The sequence below is a fragment of the Schistocerca serialis genome, chromosome 9 (assembly GCF_023864345.2).
Source record: "Schistocerca serialis cubense isolate TAMUIC-IGC-003099 chromosome 9, iqSchSeri2.2, whole genome shotgun sequence".
Taxonomy (NCBI): Eukaryota; Metazoa; Arthropoda; class Insecta; order Orthoptera; family Acrididae; genus Schistocerca; species Schistocerca serialis.
In genome coordinates, this window is record NC_064646.1 from 196937120 (window position 1) to 196958842 (window position 21723).

The following is a 21723-nucleotide window of genomic DNA, read 5'->3' on the forward strand; positions in this document are numbered from 1 at the left end:
TTGTACTACTTTTGTAATCTCTATTTTTTTTCTTTAACATTAATACTGTATAACATGTTATATGTCCTAATTTTCTGTAGACACTGAAATTTGTTGAATCTGAGTATGCCTGGTTAGGTGTAAGAGAGGGCCTGAAGGCCCTAATCTTGCCAGGTAAAATAAATGCATAAATAAATAAATAAATAAATATTCAACTGCTTTAAGTAAGATGCTTTCAGTGCTCCTCATTGTCCCATGCAACAGAGAAAACGAGAAGAACCATTAAGTACTGAAGTAATTGTAGCATGACAAATTGCTGCATTGGCTTGTTGGTCTTTCAGTATGCACAACATTTTGCGCAGAGGTAGCTGCGTGCAACTTCTACAAAGCTTTTCTGCCTTGTTGTGAGATTTTCTTGTGCATCTCTCATTACAGGTTGCCTTTATCATCACCCTGCGTGTGTGAGTGTTTGTATGTGTGTGCTTGTTTATTTGCTACATTTTACATTTTAGTAACTGTTAGCTGCATTTATTATCAAGGCTATAAGATCCAACATAAAATATTAGTGTGAAGTTAAACTCTCATGTAATCAAGCGTTAACAGAGCGCCTTTTTTAGTGGCATATGGAAACTAAGTTCAAGAAATATTACTGTACCCCATGTTGATTCAGGTCAATTGTCATCATCGCATATGTCATATTTACTTATACTCATAAACACGCCGCTCTAAGGTGCTAAAAACCTGTTATAATGTCTGAAAATGAATTATTAAACAATTATCATTTCGTCTTTGAGCTCTTCCTCTTCTTGTTTCCAGTAACGCTTCCCTTCTTGAACGAAGTCATTTAGGGTATTCGGTCATATTGGTACCACCCATGGAAGCCTACGAATTCAAAAAATTGGTTCAAATGGCTCTGAGCACTATGCGACTTAACATCTGTGGTCATCAGTCCCCTAGAACTTAGAACTACTTAAACCTAACTAACCTAAGGACATCGCACACATCCATGCCCAAGGCAGGATTCGAACCTGCGACCGTAGCGGTCACGCGGCTCCAGACTGACGCGCCTAGAAACGCACGGCCACACCGGCCGGCCTACGAATTCATTTCCCTTCCCTTCCTTTTGTTTCATACATTTTTATTGTTCGCTGTGTTTTCTTTACACACTACAATTATGAGACTGTAAGCCGATAATTTAAGCATGACTGTCCAAGTAGAAGAAAGTAATGGACTTAGCACGAAGCAAGCGTCGAAAGGACACAGTTAATAAACCTAAACATTTGATTACCATTTTCAAATAAAATTCACAAATACTTCATGTTTCCCCGAAACACTTCCACAGAGTTATTCAAAAGCCTGTGGCTTCTCTAAATCTACAGAAGAGAATCACCCAACGAACGTACTCCAAGTGTTGTATAATTTTGGCATCCAGCAATGAGTTCTTCGCCTGTTACGTATAATGACATTCCACCGTACTTTCACGTAGGTGAATGCTTTATCAAGAAAGCCATAGCTGAGGCAAGCTAATAATAAGCGCGACCTAAAACCCACCTCATTTCTCGAGCACCAATCTTGTTAACATCGCGCAGTGTCAGAATAATTCAGCATTACCGCGCCGAGGAAAAAGGGCTATGGGGCTTTTGCCGTACACGGCACAAAATTTTTTTCCGCCTAAAATGTACATCTAGCGGAACATGCATAAATCTGCATAACTTGAATATAGATAAGCGGAAACAGCGACCCCCGCGATCCGGAGCTATATTGATTACAGAAACGGGCGCGTTTTTTTTTCAATACGCGGACAGCGCAATATGCATTTATATGCATGGAAAGTAGACGGCTCTCACGCGAAGGAGTGGATAGAGAGAGCATACTATGCCTACTGCGGATCACTAACCTAACACTGATTTGCTGAATTTATAGCACAGATCTTGAAAGAGTGCACATTTTACAAACTGTGTGAAGGTAAAGAATATTGTGTGCTAGCATGAAATTAATGCGAAGATCATCCACATAATAAAGATGCTTATATTTCTCTGCGAAAGGATTTAGGGTGTCTCAGAGTACTTCAGTTCCTATGTATAGCCTCGCTCTAGGGAGAAAATACTAAATTTAAAGAAGTTCTGCAGCACTAGAAGATGAACATTGTGAAATGAAGCTGAGGTATGTTCAAAGTACGACCTTGGGTTTATCATCCTTGTGTTGTACGTACGATTATGGAAGCTTCTCTCTTTAAAGAGCAGAAAAAGTCATTGTTAATTGGTCCTAAATTTAAAAATCAATATCAAACATTGACGGTAATTCCAACTACCGTAAAACTGACTCGAGGTAAAACGTGAATTTCATATAGCTTCATAGTTAAGTAGTCAATACCACAGAATCTGACATCATACCAGGATTCGCAATCTAGACCACTCTAACACCTAACTGTAGTTCTGTGTTCCGCGGATAACTGGATGATACATTGACACCGGATTTTTCAGTTTATAGACAACGAAATAATTTGTACTTGAACCAGCCTAATAAAAAGAGAATTCTTACTTTTTTAGCAGAGGTATTTAAGTTGTTTTCAAATGTTGTAGTTCATAATTAAAAAATTCAAATGGCTCTGAGCACTATGGGACTTAACTTCTGAGGTCATCAGTCCCCTAGAACTTTTTCTTTTTATCATTAGTCTACTGACTGGTTTGATGCGGCCCGACACGAATTCCTTTCCTGTGCTAACCTCTTCATCTCAGAGTAGCAATTGCAACCTACGTCCTCAATTATTTGCTTGACGTATTCCAATCTTTGTCTTCCTCTACACTTTTTGCCCTCTACAGCTCCCTCTAGTACCGTGGAAGTCATTCCCTCACGTCTTAGCAGATGTACTATCATTCTGTCCCTTCTCCTTACCAGTGTTTTCCACATATTCCTTTCCTCTCCGATTCTGCATATAACCTCCTCATTCCTTACCGTATCAGTCCACCTAATTTTCAACATTTGTCTATAGCACCATATCTCAAATGCTTCGATTCTCTTGTGTTCCGGTTTTCCCACAGTCCATGTATCACTACCATACAATGCTGTACTCCAGACGTACATCCTCAGAAATTTCTTCCTCAAATTAAGGCCGGTATTTGATATTAGTAGACTTCTCTTGGCCAGAAATGCCTTCTTTGTCATAGCGAGTCTGCTTTTGATGTCCTCCATGCTCCGTCCGTCATTGGTTATTTTACTGCCTAGGTAGCAGAATTCCTTAACTTCATTGACTTCGTGACCATCAATCCTGATGTTAAGCTTCTCGCTGTTCTCATTTCTACTACTTCTCATTGCCTTCGTCTTTCTCCGATTTACTCTCAAACCATACTGTGTACTCATTAGACTGTTCATCCCGATCAGCAGATCATTTAATTCTTCTTCACTTTCACTCAGGATAGCAATGTCATCAGCGAATCGTATCATTGATATCCTTTCACCTTGTATTTTAACTCCGCTCCTGAACCTTTCTTTAATTCCATCATTGCTTCCTCGATGTACGGATTGAAGAGTAGGGGTGAAAGATTACAGCCTTGTCTTACACCCTTCTTAATACGAACACTTCGTTCTTGATCGTCCACACTTATTATTCCCTCTCGGTTGTTGTACATATTGTATATACCCCTCTCTCCCTATAGCTTACCACTACTTTTTTCAGAATCTCGAACAGCTTGCACCATTTAATATTGTCGAACGCTTTTAACAGGTCGACAAATCCCATGAAAGTGTCTTGATTTTTCTTTAGCCTTGCTTCCATTATTAGCCGTATCGTCAGAACTGCCTCTCTCGTCCCTTTACTTTTCCTAAAGCCAAACTGATCTTCACCTAGCGCATTCTCAATTTTCTTTTCCCTTCTTCTGTATATCATTCTTGTAAGCAGCTTCGATGCAAGAGCTGTTAAGCTGATTGTGCGATAATTTTCGCACTTGTCAGCTCTTGCCATCTTCGGAATTGTGTGGATGATGCTTTTCCGAAAGTCAGATGGTATGTCGCCAGACCCATATGTTCTACACACCAACGTGAATAGTCGTTTTGTTGCCACTTCCCCCAATGATTTTAGAAATTTTGATGGAATGTTATCTATCCCTTCTGCCTTATTTGACCGTAAGTCTCCAAAGCTTTTTTAAATTCCGATTCTAATACTGGATCCCCTATCTCTTCTAAATCGACTCCTGTACCTTCTACTATCGCATCAGACAAATCTTCACCCTCATAGAGGCTTTCAATGTATTCTTTCCACCTATCTGCTCTCTCCTCTGCATTTAACACTGAAATTCCCGTTGCACTCTTAATGTTACCACCGTTGCTATTAATGTCACCAAAGGTTGTTTTGACTTTCCTGTATGCTGAGTCTGTCCTTCCGACAATCATATCTTTTTCGATGTCTTCACATTTTTCCTGCAGCCATTTCGTCTTAGCTTCCAAGCACTTCCTATTTATTTCATTCCTCAGCGACTGGTATTTCTGTATTCCTGATTTTCCCGGAATATGTTTGTACTTCCTCTTTTCATCAATCAACTGAAGTATTTCATCTGTTACCCATGGTTTCTTCGCAGCTACCTTCTTTGTACCTATGCTTTCCTTCCCAACTTCTGTGATGGCCCTTTTTAGAGATATCCTTTCCTCTTCAACTGTACTGGCTACTGCGCTATTCCTTATTGCTGTATCTATAGCGATAGAGATCTTCAAACGTATCTCGTCATTCCTTAGTACCTCCGTATCCCACTTCTTTGCGTATTGATTCTTCCTGACTAATGTCTTGAACTTCAGCCTACTCTTCGTCACTACTATATTGTGATATGAGTCTATATCTGCTCCTGGGTACGCCTTAGAGTCCAGTATCTGATATCGGAATCTCTGTCTGACCATGATGTAATCTAATAGAAATCTTCCCGTATCTCCCGGCCTCTTCCAAGTATACCTCCTCCTCTTGTGATTCTTGAACAGGGTATTCGCTATTACTAGGTGAAACTTCCTTGTACCAAGCCCATATACTCCTGTAACCTTTTCTTCTACTCCTTCCCCTACAACTGCATTCCAGTCGCCCATGACTATTAGATTTTCATCCCCCTTTACATACTGCATTACCCTTTCAATATCCTTATACACTTTCTCTATCTGTTCATCTTCATCTTCATCTTCAGCTAGCGACGTCGGCATGCATACCTGAACTATCGTTGTCGGTGTTGGTCTGCTGTCGATTCTGATTAGAACAACCTGGTCACTGAACTGTTCACAGTAACACACCCTCTGCCCTACCTTCCTATTCATAACGAATCCTACACCTGTTATACCATTTTCTGCTGCTGTTGATATTACCCGATACTCATCTGACCAGAAATCCTTGTCTTCCTTCCACTTCACTTTAATTACCCCTACTATATCTAGATTGAGCCTTTGCATTTCCCTTTTCAGATTTTCAAATTTCCCTACCACGTTCAAGCTTCTGACATTCCTTGCCCCGACTCGTAGAACGTTATCCTTTCGTTGATTATTCAATCTTTTTCTCATGGTAACCTCCTCCTTGGCAGTCCCCTCCCGGAGATCCGAATGGGGGACTATTCCGGAATCTTTTGCCAATGGAGAGATCATCATGACACTTCTTCAGTTAAAGGCCACATGTCCTGTGGATACACGTTACGTGTCTTTAATGCAGTGGTTTCCATTGCCTTCTGCATCCTCATGTGGTTAATCACTGCTGATTCTTCCGCCTTTAGGGGCAATTTCCCGCCCCTAGGACAAGAGAGTGCCCTGAACCTCTATCCGCTCCTCCGCCCTCTTTGACAAGGCCGTTGGCAGAATGAGGCTGACTTCTTATGCAGGAAGTCTTCTGCCGCCAATGCTGATTATTTATCAAAATGATGCAGTGGCGGTGATCGAACCCGGGACCGAAGACGTTTTGATTATGAATCAAAGACGCTACCCCTAGACCACGGATGCATTTCCCTAGAACTTAGGACTACTTAAACCTAAGGACATCACACACATCCATGCCCGAGGCAGGATTCGAAACTGCGACCGTAGCGGTCGCGCGGTTCCAGACTGTAGCGCCTAGAACCGCTCGGCCCCCTCGGCCGGCAGTTGATAATTAAGTATTCTTAATACCAATAACGTTGTTATTTTTGCTCACTTTTCGAATTGCATTTTCTTTCTGTCAGACTTTTGTGTAACTAGATAAGAGTTGAAATATTACACTATCAGCATTAATCACACATTTCTGAGCTAAAGTCATTTCAAGTGAAGCGTATTAAAAGTAATCTGTTCTTCAAATATTACAGTTATGATATAACTATTACTTTCTAACTCCAGGGGAGGACGTAAGATAAATTTCACGAATGACTGTGTGAAGTAGGATGGTGTGATAAAAAGAAGTAACTTCATAGACACCTATCTGCAAAACGAAGATGGGTTGGTACACATACTACACTCTAAGACATTAAAACGACGTACCACGAAGGAATTATCCAAAAATGTGATCTACAGCTACAGACAAGCGAACGATTACAATTTGATAAAAAATAGGACGTTGTTCAAGAGGCACCGTTTTCACAAATTGAGCAAGTCAGTAACGCGTTAGTCGACCTATGTCTGTTATGCAAGCAGTTATTCGGCTTAGCACTAATTAATGCATTTATTGGACGTCCTCCTGAGGAATATCGTGCCGAATTCCGCTCAACTGGAGCGTAAGACCGTCTGAACCCCCAGGTGGTTGGAGGTCACTGCCTGTAATTCTCCAGACGTTCTTGATTGGGGAGAGTTTCAGCGATGTTTCTTGGCCAAGGTACGATTTGGTAAGCACGAAGACAAGCAGTAGAAACTCTCGCCTAGTGTGGCCATGCATTATCATAATGAAATTTACACCCAGGATGGTGACGTACAGCTGCGCTGTGGGGGTGCGGCGAATGGCAACCAAAAGAGTCGCTGCTGAGAACAGAAATGGAACACCAGGCCGTCACTCCTGGTTGTCGGGCACTGTGGCGGAAGACTGTCAGGTTGGAATCTGTACGCTGTACGGGGCGTCTCCAAACACACGTCTTCGGTTCATGGACTGGAGTGAACTGTCTTCAGTCAGCCGGCCGGAGTGACCGAGCGGTTCTAGGCGCTACAGTCTGGAACCGCGCGACCGCTACGGTCGCAGGTTCGAATCCTGCCTCGGGCATGGATGTGTGTGATGTCCTTAGGTTAGTTAGGTTTAAGTAGTTCAAGGGGACTGATGACCTCAGATGTTAAGTCCCATAGTGCTCAGAGCCATTTGAGCCATTTTGTCTTCAATAATGAGTCCAGCTTCGAACTGTGCCCCAATGAATAAGCAATTTTTTTTCTGAAATTGAAATTATTTTTTTGTCTGTACATGTACACCACATTCGGATAATTCCTTCGTGGTGCTTTTCTCTCAGAGGATGACACGTTTTCGTTTTCTTTCTTGCACATAAAATAGCGCAGGAATTTCATCGGAGAGTGCTACGTTGACACAAGCAAAGTAAGTTAACAATTTGATGTATTTCTCTACCATATACTTGTTGACCAAAAGTGAAAATATGGCCGAATTGAATTATTTAAGGAGCTGCAAAATAAGTTTCTTCTCATTTAATTCTTCATACGAAAACACTCAATTCTGAAGATGTACCAAACTTATTTGCTTTTTAACGTATTTTAAATTTAGAAATAGTATTCATGCGAATGCAACGACCAATAGGTTGTGAATTAAAATCATCAGCTACACGCCAAGCAATGGTGACATCACAACCTGTCAAAAAATATTGCCTGCATAGAAGATTAATTTGAAGCATATTTAGGAGACTTTGTGTGTATGTTCAATATTAGATGCTTCAAGACAGAAACAGAATTTGCACTTTATGAACGTCCCTAGGTTACTCTCAAAAGAGTTGGAAATTGACTTCAGTGATTCAGTTTGATTTGTTATCTGACATGCTCTTCAGTTCACAGCGCGCCGTCTTATAGGTTAAACCCTCCTGAACGTTAATTAAATTCTAAGTTTCACGTAACTATGAGCTATGCACTCTGTCAACTTTTCCAACATTTTGTAGCTATGGAACTAGCTTTATGTAGATATGTGGTCTATTAAAAAGGGATGAAAAATTTACCACGAACTCTTTATCAGCCAGCATTAGCAATCTCTTTTCGTATCAACGTATCAACACTTAATGAACCTGAAATCATATACTTGCTGCTCATTGTCACAAACGAGTAACACCAAGCTTCTGTCTTCGAATACGTTTTAATTTCACTGATGTGCTAGCTTTTATTTGTTTCAAATCTGTGTACGAAGACATTAAACTGTAGCCACATTGGCAGCCAACTTGAAAAGTATAGAGGAAGGAATATCGCTTTTTAGATTGTACTTTGGAGTAACGGCTTCAAACTCCCGATTATCAACTTTTGTTGGTGTGTTAGGTTACCAAAGTATGGTCACTGTCATGAAATGAGCCCCAAGACATTGTTCGTGGCAGTTTCTTCGCTGTAAAAGGATGTAATTTCCGTGTTTACCCTTAAGATTAATTGAAATATTGTCGCTTGACATTTAATGCTTTTCGGTAAATGGTCAATCACTAAGCACCTGTTAGGGAAAACATCGTTCATTCAGTTCTGAACAGAGCACGATATATCGTCATTAGTTACACAGAAGCAGAGGGAAATAAATTTTACAATCCTGAAAACTGAATGTGCGTACTGGTCATTATTTGAATCTGAATTGTTGTAGCGCAGATATTCTCAAACATACCGTCTACGGGTGATTCCCGAGTTCGGTGATAAAACGCCATAAAATTGCCTTACCTTACCTTCGAAGTATCAGTGGTAAATGGATCTATTTTCTGGAGTAAATCCGTCTTTGCTTCCACAGAAACGATTCCTCACTATTAGAAAACAATTGTAATATTCATAAATAGAGCACTTCTCACTCTGTCACAGAAACGGTCAAAGTATGCAGCCACTACAATATTTGGTTTTTCCCTTGCGAATGAAAGGTGCTGGTAGGAAAGAAAATCGGTTTCAAAACAAACTGAAATCATTTCCTTTGCGCTACAACCATACTCCGTACTACAGTCATTTAATGGACGTCAAAATCTCACAGATCAAAACTGTGGAACTACGAGGTTATCCTTACCTGGGCTTCTTTAGATAAAGATTCAGCGACTGAAAAGGAATATTTCACGTTACATGAGTTGTTTAAGGAGTAGTTCGAACCAAATGTTTGTAAACCACATATGTTTCAAAAATAAAAATTCTGTGTTACACTGAATTTGCCTTATGTTGATACTAAACAGTGTGTGATACGTAGGTTACACGGTGACATTCATCACTGTTAAATCTACTTGAGTTGTTGTCGACAATGGAACATTGTGGAAGACAGGTGAAAGTTCTCATAATTTACGATTTTTAAATTTTTAAAAGTTTGTGTTTAGAGATTCGTTTCTCTCCTACGGACGCTTGGCTAAATTTTTCTGCAAATTTGTCGTCATAGCAACATTTGGCACTTCAGAAGAATACTTCTGGTAGAGTAAATTACTATGACAACCTGTCCCACCTCCACTTTCTATGTACGCTTGGCTATATTTTTCTACAAATTTGACGTTATAGCAACATATGGCTCTTCAGAAAAATTGTTCTGGTGTGGTAAACTACTACAGCAACCTGTACCACCTCCATGTTGGCTGTCGCGAATGTTGGGGCTACTTGGCAGTGGTTATTTAGATGGGAAAATTATTTACTAAAAATGTACGACAGTGTGCCATCTTAGGCAATGTATAACATTAAAACACTTGAAAATGGCATTTTAAGCCGAAATCATGATCGTGTAAATGCAACACTGCAATTAAAAAACAGTCTAGTGACGGTACGGACTTTAAAGAAATATATTATGACTGTGGCCCCATATTATGAAAAAAAAATATTAAAATGTGTTCAGTACATAAAATCAAACAATGATATTGATAAAGCAATAATACAATTGGCGACCAGTTTAGACATTGAATTAGTAATTTAAGTAAGTACTAAATAAAGTTTTCTGTATCAGACGAATCACTTTCGAGCACACTTTAAAAATTTTCACTTACATAAATGTTATTTGGCTTTTGGTACATAATGTGTGCGCTCTGTCCTTACTTTCAGTGTACAGTTTCCTGTTTTCCTTAACTTTATCGTCAGCAACTATTCTATCTGTCGTCTCTGCTAAAGTGTAGAACGTTACGTACTTTTTACAAATTTCATAGAGTTTTAAATTATGTCTTCCGAAAACCGCAGTGAAATTATTGAAAAAGAATCCAGAGTTTTTTTTCTGTTGGAGCTCGTGTTAAGATGGTCGCCTCTGATTTCCATAATGAAGGCGAGGGAAATCTTTTTAAAAAATGCAGCGAACCCGTCACCTCTGGTACACCCATTACCTGCCAAGGTTTAGAATACTTAAACATAATTGCCATGCAGAGACCATAAGCCGAAATTTTGATTAATTTTGCCGCTAAACTGTAGTAAATATCGGCTGCTTAAGGAACATACTACTTTACTTCCTTCTCGTTATCACAAGCAACAGTGGTGGAAGAATGAACTATCTTTTCGTAGTCCGTTTTATCTCGGGCAGTTGTCTTACTGTATCTTGCAAATGTTCGACAACTGATCTGGTAATCAGCGGGTGTATTATGAAGTGATAATTCCTGCTATTTTACCATATTCAGTGCTGCAATCATACCGTCTGGACAAACTTCGTCACTGTGCAATTTTACGATTTTTCAAAAAAAATACTAAAAAGTTACTAACAAAACCTGCAGGGCTAGGTTGTCATATGTGGCAACCAACTCCGTAATTTTTATGACAAACAACGCTAAATAGAAACTCAGACGAACCCGAACTGGAAACACAAACTTTGAACGTAGTCTCAATATTTATACGTAATAACATTGTGCAACTGTTAAATGGTAACAGACAGTAGTAGCGATTGTATGCACAGCAAGTAATGACAGTTAATTACATCAATAACAAGCTGTAAACATACAAAAAATACCAAAAAGATCCGTAAAACTATGTAAAGGAACCATAAAATCCGTACGCCGTAACCAGAATAAGTGATCCTTCTTCTGTTTAAGTTTAGTCCAGTAGGAATATTTAGTGACTAAGAACTGCGGCGAGTGACAACAAAACCGTGCGACCACCTGCCCAGCTCTCGCCCACTCGTCACAGAAACTTACAGATACTTTTGTACTTCCTGTTTCAGGATGATGTATACAACGAATGTACGGAGAAAAGGTTCCCAACAAGCGTCAACCGAAGAAGAAGAAGCTTAGTGCCGTTGATAGAGCCATACGACAAACAACCTCGTTCAATCTACAGAGAGGCCAATGTCTTTCACAAAGAATTTTTGGGACATTCGAGTTGGAAAACAAGGCACAGTATTGTGTAGGAGTAGATTCATAAGTAGGCTTACTTGTGAAATATACACTTAGATAAATACAATGAGGAGAGTAAAGACGTCGGGATCTAGAAGTGAATTATTCAGCGCTGCACTACAATGCCTAACTCCTAATACTATCCGCCGTTCGCAACTTCGGCCTCTTTCAAACGTTATGGTGTTTTCAACTGCTGAGGCAGCAATGTCTAGATTGATGGAAATCTGTGAAACACCCATGTCTGAAATCGTCAGTAATCATTCTTTATCAGACAGCTGAATACCTGATCAGAAATTTTATTTGGTACTTTACAAATAATTCACCATCTTTGATAAAATTATACCCGGGTGATGAGCCGAGTTGTAGCGTCGTGTTCTCGCAAAGTTTCGACGAGTTTTCTACTCGTGATCTTCAGGCGAAGTAGTCTTGACCAGAAAAGGCCAAGTAGGAAACTCGCTAAATTATTGCGATAACATGGCGTCACGAGTCGGCTGACAACCAGAAAAGATTTTGTTAATGAAATCGTCTCGATCTCAGTTTCTTATGTAATTAACAATACAACCGGGTTCGGCTTTCCGTCGTCATCAGATCTGTTAAAAAAATGGAAAAACACTAGTGTAACGTTACTAGGTTTAACTGACTAAAGAGCTCAGAAATAAATCTAACAATACTTGATAAAGATAACTTGGCTAACAGCCATGATATAACAGCGTCGAATGTTTTGTACTCGCAGGTACATGATCAAGAGTTAGATATGATATTATTGCGCCCTATACTTAATCGTAGTGAGATACAGTCGAACCAAGCCGTTCTCGCCGTGGTAATATAGGACCAGAACTTGACACCTTCATTAGTATAGACACTGACGGCTGTTAATCGAGTGGGCTATTAATAATATTTAACAACAACCCTCGTACTTAAAACGACAGTAAACCGTGTAAAATTGGTATAGGCCCTAAGTAAATGTTGCCTGGAAAGTGATAAATGAAACCCTAACTACGGTGGTGAGCAAAGAGTAAGTATGAAAGTAATTTCCGTGTGATGCGTTACTTCCATGTAACATAGCTCGATGAAACATGAAACATACATGGAAAGAACTACAATACGGTACAGAAGGTAACTGATAGAAATACGCAGTGAGAAGAAATAAAATGACACCTTTATACTAAGACAATAATTTCTCTGATGTCACCGCATTTAATGATGATCCTCTGGACATTACAAAAGACGGAAAATTGTTTTTAATAGGGATTAAGACCAGCGCGGACGGCAATGCATACTCCACACCGTGCTCCCACGCTGGCCACAAGGTTGGTTAGGAGTTCTTGTAGTAGACCGCCTCATTCCACCACCAGTGCGACTGACAACAGCTGGGTGGCCAAGGGTGTGTGTGGACGTGCTGCAATGTCTCCCCAATGCATCTCACACGCTGACTGCCTGTTGAACAGTATTCCTGGGTACATTACGTGTTCTCGTCTCTCAGCTTGTAAGCGTACATAATGCACGCAGGAACATTGTCGAAAACGGTCGTTTTGGTGGTCTGGGTGTTATGGTGTGGTGAGGCGCATTGTTGCATGAGCCTTCTGAGCTCCAAATCTGAGAACACGGTACACTCGCTAGTCGTCTCTTCAGCCGCGCATTCGGACCTCAGTTCATTTTTATGGATGGCAGTGCGCGGCGACATCGAACTGCGCAATTGGAGGAGCCTTTGGAGCGACCACTCGACTGGCCTGCTCGTTCTCCCGACTTAACCCTTTCATTGCGCATTTAATCACGGCGACTCCCGCCCTGTGCGCGTTACTTTCACCCCGTGCGTATATATACGACTGGAGCCGCCTACTGTTATTATTGAGATAAAAATGAGATTCAAAATCCAGTATTGTCGGTGTAAATCGTTTCCTTCTTTTAAAATCTTTGTTCACAAAGTCTTATTTTGTTCAAAAAAGGTACTTTATTAGGAGAAAAAATACAAAACATATTACATTAGTAATACTTCAGAGTGTGATATCTCTCGAAACAAAAAATCAAACATAAAGGCACATTACATTTTACACAAAAGTATCTTGTGTCACTTCATTTATCATGTTTTGCACGTACAATACACCCTCTCTGGGAGGCCTTTCTCTTTGAAGTTCCTGGGATTAGCGAAATAAAGTGGCGCTAGGTCAGGCGTAAGGGATTGTCACCATCAGTCGATCACCTATCACGACGTCCCTCTGTTTGCGGTTGGTGGTGAATCTCTAGGATGATAAGTTTCTGTTGAAAATCAGATACTGAAATATTTCGTCCCGTTTGAGTTTTATATAATGCATGCGCACTGAGCAGAGACAGATCCACCAAACGAAAAAATACTTTTTTAAACCATTTTACAGTTTTTGGTACACATTCCACTGAACTTAGCATCACGTCGCTCATGTCGACGACCCCCATACTTTCAGTGTAGCTTACGACCCAAGCTGGTTTTGTTTTTGGTTCATTCGTGGTTCAAATGGATCTTAGCACTATGGGACTTGACTTCTGTGGTCATCAGTCCCCTAGAACTTAGAACTACTTAAACCTAACTAACCTATAGACAGCACACACATCCATGCCCGAGGCAGGATTCGAACCTGCGACCGTAGCGGTCGCGCGGTTCCAGACTGTAGAGCCTGGAACCGCTTGGCCACTCCGGCCGGTGGTTCATTCCTGGCTCTGTCAATTTTGTCAGTCGCTGTAATTTCGCTTGTATGGAGAGTTGAAAGCATCCTCACTTCCTGCTTGTCCTGCCACTTCAGAGCAAGAAGTTTATCTATTGACATAAACTCGATCTCGCCTTTTCTAAGTTTTTTTGACAAAGCAAGCATGCCTTTGTGGTTTGTTCTCACAGTTCCACAGGTATTAGTCACTCTGTCATGCAAATAAGAAAATAATGTTGGGCTAGTGTACCAATTGTCAAAATGTAATGTGTGACCTTTACCAAGGTAACGTTCACGTACAGTGAGAACAATGCCTCCAGGTATTCCTACATTTACTCCAAAATCAGTTTCTTTTTTTAAGTCTGTTGCTACACCCACATTAATAATAAAGTCAAGAATATAACCAGTTTCACAATCACATAAGACAAAGATTTTGCACTAAATCTGTGGCATTTGGAAGGAATGTACTGCTTGAAGAAGACACGACGTTTGAAGAGTACTAAACTTTCGTTAATGCACAAATTTTTTAAAAGCATAGAAAGCACCTGGAAATACTTTTCTTAAGTGATCCACAATTCTACATAATTTCCAGATCTTGTCATCTCCAGGGTCCTTACTGTTATCAGCAAACTGTAACATTCTAAGTAACAGAAGATATCTACCTCTCGGCATGATTTGCGCAAACATTGGAGAAGACAGTAACTGATCATTCGTCCAATAACTGTTTATTTCATTTTTTCTCACTTGAGCCACGAGAAAATTTACACCGAGGAAACAGTAAACTTCGTCACTGTTTGTATTTTTCGAACGTTGCAGTCTTGATTTTTCACTGGCATGATTACAAAGGTATTCATAATGTAAATTACATTGCTCAGCTATGTAGCTCACAATTTCTTGGCTAAAAAAAACTTGGAAGCAGTCGTATACAATAAATAAATCATATAAATCGAGGATTTTGCAATGGGAACCACTGTTGTCGAAATTATACACTTTAGGGTCGAAATCAGACTTTCCATCTAAAATCAACTGTTTTGTGTCTCTTAGGAGGTTATTCAGGCATACGCTCGGGCTCTTCTTCGGAATCGGAGAAGGAATCGACGATAACATCAAAATCTGGATCTGCATTTACTGGTTCAACGTTTGTTGGTTCACAAATATTTTTTTATATTTGTGGTGACAGATTTATCTGCCAGCTCGTCGTCGTCATTATCTGTCCATCCATAATAGTAGGATTGGGCCTGATGATGTCCCCGTCGTCAATTTAGTTTAGAATACTCTACAGTTCATCGTTTGCAAACGGACGGTAACGTCGCGTCATTTTATTCGGTAACGCGGAAACGGCCGCACACAAACTAGGTGATATAGCGATACGAATGAACTCAGCAGAAATAGAATTCAGCATTCAATAGTCGTTCAGGTATTTCCTAGTATTCCAACAATTAAACTGCATACTTGCGCAACAATTACCTCCGATTCGCTGGCCCGATTGTCGGCGTTATACGTAACTATACGACTGTAGCAGGGAACCGCGGTATGTAGAAAATAGTATATATACGTCTGGAGCACTGAAACGACTAGCGTATATTTACGTCTGGAGCTGTGAAAGGGTTAAATCACATCGAGAACATGTGGGTTGCGTTAGGGAGACGTATAGCGAGCGCCACGTCCACGTGCACCAAAGATCATGCTTCAGTTGCCACCCGCGCTGGTTGACGAACGGGCACCGTACCACAGGAACACCTTACCAACATTGTGGCTAGCATGGGAGCACCCTGTATTATCGTCCGTTGTGATCAAACACACAACTAAGAAACATGTCTCGCCTTTCGTAATGTCCAGGCGACCAATATCAATTAGGGTGACTTTATTGTGATTATAGTCTTTGAATGAACGTATCATTTATGATCCTTCTATGTATGGGCCAAGTTTTGAGCTACATTACTTGACGGCGACACATCCTGCCAAAGCTACTTTCGTCATTAAGTTTTTCACACCAGTGTATGTAATTAAAAGTCTCGATTGCCTACGTTCAGAATACAGTCCATCCAGCGCCACATAGCGATCTCTCTGTAAAGTGTTTTGTTTTTCTGTGATTGTGGTAGCGAGAGAAGGTCCAGTCTCTAAGATGCAGGAGGTTGGTGTTCTTTGGCACATGTCGAGTTGCAGCCATTCCGTCCCCTTATCCTCGATAGGGCATAACTTTCAGCACGTTGGTGCTGGACAATGGAACGATTCCTCCATAGGCTGTAATGTAAGGGAAGGTCTCTTCTCACAATTCCCAAATCTAAGCCCCGTGGTTCTCTTTACTATGGAGTTACGTGAAGCCATTACTGAAGAGTAACAGGGTGGTATGGTCTGTGGGCCTGCGTCACTGTACAAGACAAGACAGGGACATTCGAGAGAACGCAGCAAAATGTTGTGCGTTGGCCTAATCCATGCATCGAGTCTGACGGTCCACAAACTGAACAGCAGCTATGAACAGAAGTAGGTCTTACCAGGTGAAAGTTTATATTTCATGGGTACAATAAATATTTATAGCTGACCATTGCTTCCTTACCTAAGACTACCTCGTTTAAGACCTGCTACAGTTTGCGAAACTTTCACCAAAATGGTATGGGACAGTTAGTTCTGCTACACTACAACGAAGGACGCATACAATCGTTCCACCACCGACGATTCCCACCCACAAAAGTAGAGTCGTACGTCTAAAGAAAACGGAAGAAAAGTTATTTCTTCATATCAGTCATCTGAGTTTTTTCCATATAAGGTACATAACGGCAATCTCTGTCCCGAAACAAGTGCTTTATTCTAGGTTGCATATGTTTCTTAACAGCAGTATCAACTTCTGTTCCCTCCAAGTAAAAAATTAATATTGTGATTAGTTTCCAGGATATGAAGAAAAAAATGATAACTTACATTCTGCCCAACTTCATTTCTCTTAATGGACAAATTGTTGTGATCTGATAAAATGTGGCAAAACGGTTTACACTTTTTCAAGTGGAACAAAGTGCGAAGTAATAGTAGGTTAATGCCCTTAAAACTATGTTACAGAACAGAGCTGCTGGACTGACCTAGTCATCTACTTGCACTATGCTTGAATACCAACAGCAACTTTTAAAAATATTCTTTTGCATTTCACATTCCTACTAGGATTCTAAAATTAGCAATGAAAATTTTTCAGAAGTGATAGTTTAATTACAGACTTCTATGACTACACTTACCTTGTGTGGTACGGCTTTCATATGATCTCTAACAGAATGGAGCAGTAGTGGAGCGTGTCCGCAGATGTTCTTAATAAATGTAAATCTAGTTTCTTTCTAATTCGTATCTTCGTAACTGTTTTTCTTTTGTCACAGTTGGCAGTGAAGAAGATGTTTCGAGCACAAGACTAATACCTGAGAGCACAGTGGCTACTTCAACGGGTAAGTCTTCTTTTTCTTCCTTTCTCCTGGTGTTATCCAGTATCTTCACGGGCAGAGAATGTTAATCCGAATTTTAGTGACACGTGGTGACCAGTTAATACTCATTACTTTCTGTCGCCGTACCTTTCGCCCTGTGACGTATAACTTGTGTACACCACCTGCCTGCGTTTAATGTTATTCCACGTAAAAGATTGAGAATGTTTTCGAAATGTTTGCCAGCTGTGTAAATGGGGCATGACATGGGGATGAGGCAGGTATTCAGCTATTAGGATGTGGGAAACTGCATAAAAACTACGTAGAGTTGGACCAGCATACTGACTCCCGTCAGTCCACCAGTCGGACACGATCCCGGCCCACGTGCTTCCCCGAATACCGAAAGCGGCGTCCAACACACCGCTGTTTGGGAGGGTTCACCTTTGTGAGTAGGTACATGCGGTATTATCATACACAGTGGCAAGTATTTTAAAATTCAAGTGAACCTTCAGAACCATAAGATAACATAGAACTAACTGCTGAATGCAGCCCAAAACACAACTAAGCCATTATGTAATTTAGTAATAATATTACATTTAATAGGAAAAATGTCTCTTCCCATAGGTGTAAACGAAGTTGTGAATGTATATTTTGAATGTCAAAGTGTTATATATCTGAAAAACGAATTCTCTTCCTGCGACATGTGCAGTCTCCTCTCAAAAGTGGTTGAAATAGGATTAGGAGCCATAAACAAATATCTGGAAGGAAACAGAGAGTGAAGTAGAAAAACGTAACTAGCACCTCTACATTCATATGAGACTGCTGAGTGTCCTCTGACTTTTTAAGAACACAATGACGTGAATGTTCTAAATCTGAATATTAATCAAAATACGGCTACCGATGTATATCGTACTCAAAGACTCCTATCGAATGCGCTAAGGGAAGGAGTTTCCCGTTGATTTCGTTTTACGAAGTCAATAGAAAGAGAGCAAAATAAGGTGTCAAATTAAACTAGCAAAGTCGGGAAAGACTGACATCGAAACCTTAATAACGGAAGCTCATTTCTATTCAGTTCCTCGGCATTAAAACTTTGATTGTAGTACGCGTCACACCAGACGGCGTAAAACAGAGATTCAGTAAATGTGTGATATTAATTTTAGCAATGAGGATTCCAGAAAGGTAATGGTGAGATTAACATTAATGCAGTTCCCACAGATTCATACAATCTGCTGCAGCACAATGCTGCACTAATAAAAATGTCGGAGATGACCAATCCGTCAGTGATATGCACCCTCTACTATGAACTTTCTCATTACGCATGATTTATCTGACAGCTGAGAATTGAAACAGAAAACAAGAGGATAGGGCCACATGGGAATTTGGGTTTTATACCTGATAGAGAAATTACGAATAGGAGTGAATTATTGGGCAAGGATACGAGAGGAGAGTGAATGAGGCCTTTTGGACGAGCCACAAGAGCAATAACGAGGAGTGGTGTCCAAAAACCACGAAAACGTGAAATGTTGATAGACGATCGGAGATTTTATGTACACTCCTTCAAACGGAAGTGGTTCTTTCGCCTCATCACTTTGCCTCAAGGTAACCCAAGTTCTTTATAATAATTATAACTTGGTTATTAATAACACACTGATCATCTTCACATTTTTGTTCGAGTACCGAGAGCATCTAGTGAAAGAATGAAAATGATTGTGTTTACTTATTTTCTAGGTAACCCGGTAATGCTTCGCAATTGCTAAATATGTGTCGGAATTGTATATAAGGCCTAGTTTCCTTCTCTCTTTTCGTTCGGTCCATCGCCTGCCCCTCCCTACTTTTCCCATATCTTTGTGCATCTTCTCCTACTCTCCCCCGCTGTCAGGGTTTGTACAGAATATTTATTTATTTAATTAGTTATATTCACGGTTGATGTGACTCGAATTTTAAGATTTATCTTCTAACTTTTATTTTTTGAACGTATATTTTCACAGTCCGTCTCCTCTTCCCTCCAGTCCACATCGCCTCCTCACCTCCCTTTATGCCCATCCCCTCCATCTTCTCCTCCCCCCTTTCCTGTCCATTTTATTCACCTCCCATCTGTGTCCATCCCATCACCCCTTTCTTTGGCCTTGAGACTTGTTTACTTATACTGCAAATGAAACCACAACTAGGAAACAATATCACTTAGAATCAACGGGTAAGTCGGTTGAGATAATGAATGCAAGGGGTACAGGAGAGATATCTTCAGTTGCTGAATTTGTGAGACCATTAGCTTCAGATACTTCTCATGGTTGTATTCTGTATCTGTGATCGGTAGGTCTGCTGATTAATATTCCGGAGTACTGTTCTAATCATAAGTTGATAACCCATAAATATAACCTTTACCTTTCCTCTTAAAACGGACTACTAAAGAAAAACAAAAGAGCACCCTGTTTCCATATAGTTTTTGCTTAAAGCTGTATATAAGAGGGAAGAATATATACAGAAGAAACAATTTGTCCAGTGGTTTAAATGCCGTGATATCTAAGTTGAAACTGATTACCGGGAATGATACTGAATCAAACGTTTTTTTCAGCACATGTTCTTGCAAGCTGTCAGTTTTCACAGAAATCCAGTACTTAGTTGTTAAAAAAATGAAACTGGCGAGCACTCACAAACGCAGAAACACAACGTCTCGTGGACTCGATCAATGTCTCAAGTATTGCTGGAGGGAATTGACGCCATTAAACCTGCAAGGAATTCCATAAATCCGCAATCGTACGAGAGGGTGCGTATCTCTTGTGCACAGCACATTGCAATGCATCTCAGATACGTTCAATAATGCTCTTGTCTGGGGAGTTTAGTGGCCAGCGGAAATGTTCAAACTCAGAAGACTGTTCCTGGAGTCACTCTATAGATATTATTAACGTCTGGGATGCCACATTGTCCTGCTGGAATTGCCCAAGTCTGTCGGAATGCACGATGGACATGAATGGATGCAGGTGATCAGACAGGATGCTTGCGTACGTGTCTCCTGTCAGAGTCGTATCTAGACGTATCAGGGGTCCCATATCAGTCCAATTGCACACGCATCACACCATTACAGAGCCTTCTCCAGCTTGAATAGTCCCCTGCTGACATGCAGAGTGCATGGGTTCATAATGTTGTCTCCGTACCTGCACATGTCCATCCGCTCGATACGATTTGAAACGAGATTCGTCCGACCAACAGTCGTCAACAGTCCAGTGTAGGTGATGACAGGCCCAGGCTAGGTGTAAAGCTTTGTGTTATGCAGTCATCAAGGCTACCCGAGTGAGCCTTCGGCTCCAAAAGCCTATGTCGACGATGTTCGCAATCTGATACTTCTTGATCCCCCATGCGACGGGGCCGTAAATGAAGAAGTGTGATTGACGCGTTCTCACCAGCTGGTTAAAAATGTTATTGCAAATTTTGGCTCTCACGTAAGTCTCAGGGGATGATTTCCACACTTGGTGCATTATTAAACTGTTCCACAACCGCGCATTAGTTATAGTTTTTAAATTCATTATTTACTCAGACACGAGTACAGTTTACGCTAGGGAACAAAAATTAGGCGATTATTAAAGCAAAATAATTTTTTCACGAAACAATTCAATCACTATTAATTGGCGTCGTCCGTTCTTTCACACAATGGAATTAGCACTGGTGTGACGGTTTACAGTCTCACTTTAATAATAATTTGACTCTGAGCCCCCAATAGCAGTTACGTAGGCTGCTATAAAGGAAAATTACTCAATCAATTCGAACAGAACCACAAGATCCACTGTCCACTTTGTTCTAACAGTTTTGGCGCGAAATCACAGATTGCCACATGTTCACTTACGCCGATGTATACCTCGTAATTCGTACTCACACAATTAATCGTAGCACTTCCAGTTCACAAAATATATGCTTGCACACTTGCACTATTAAACAATACTCTTTGTCGAAATAACTCGGCGCTAAAAAAAAATTCTCGCTCGCCTCTCACCCTCCGAAACGACTGACCAACGACTGATCCCTGGCCAAGATGATCGCTACCTTATATAGGCTCGGATGTGCACCCACTTGGTTATTTAAGTACCAATCTCAACAGTTAAGGTTACAAATTTTGATACATACATCCCTCGACAGAAATAAGTACACTATCGGAACCGCCCTAAAAAGTACATACTATTTGCTATGTTACATTAATTTCTAGGATTATCCTATCGCCCGTAAATCAAGCTTTAGTTTTTGAAAAGTTTCACCGCTTAGCGCAAA

At 40.5% G+C, this 21723-nt stretch overlaps 1 protein-coding gene across 1 annotated transcript in view; it reads left to right on the plus strand.

Moving 5' to 3' along the window:
- Positions 1–21723, plus strand: part of LOC126419317 (junctional adhesion molecule B-like) — a 715524-nt gene that overhangs the window by 246064 nt on the left and 447737 nt on the right. Inside the window, exon 2 of the mRNA XM_050086497.1 lies at positions 17428–17493. Within this exon, the coding sequence (XP_049942454.1) occupies positions 17428–17493 (66 nt within the window). The remainder of the gene's footprint in view (positions 1–17427; positions 17494–21723) is intronic.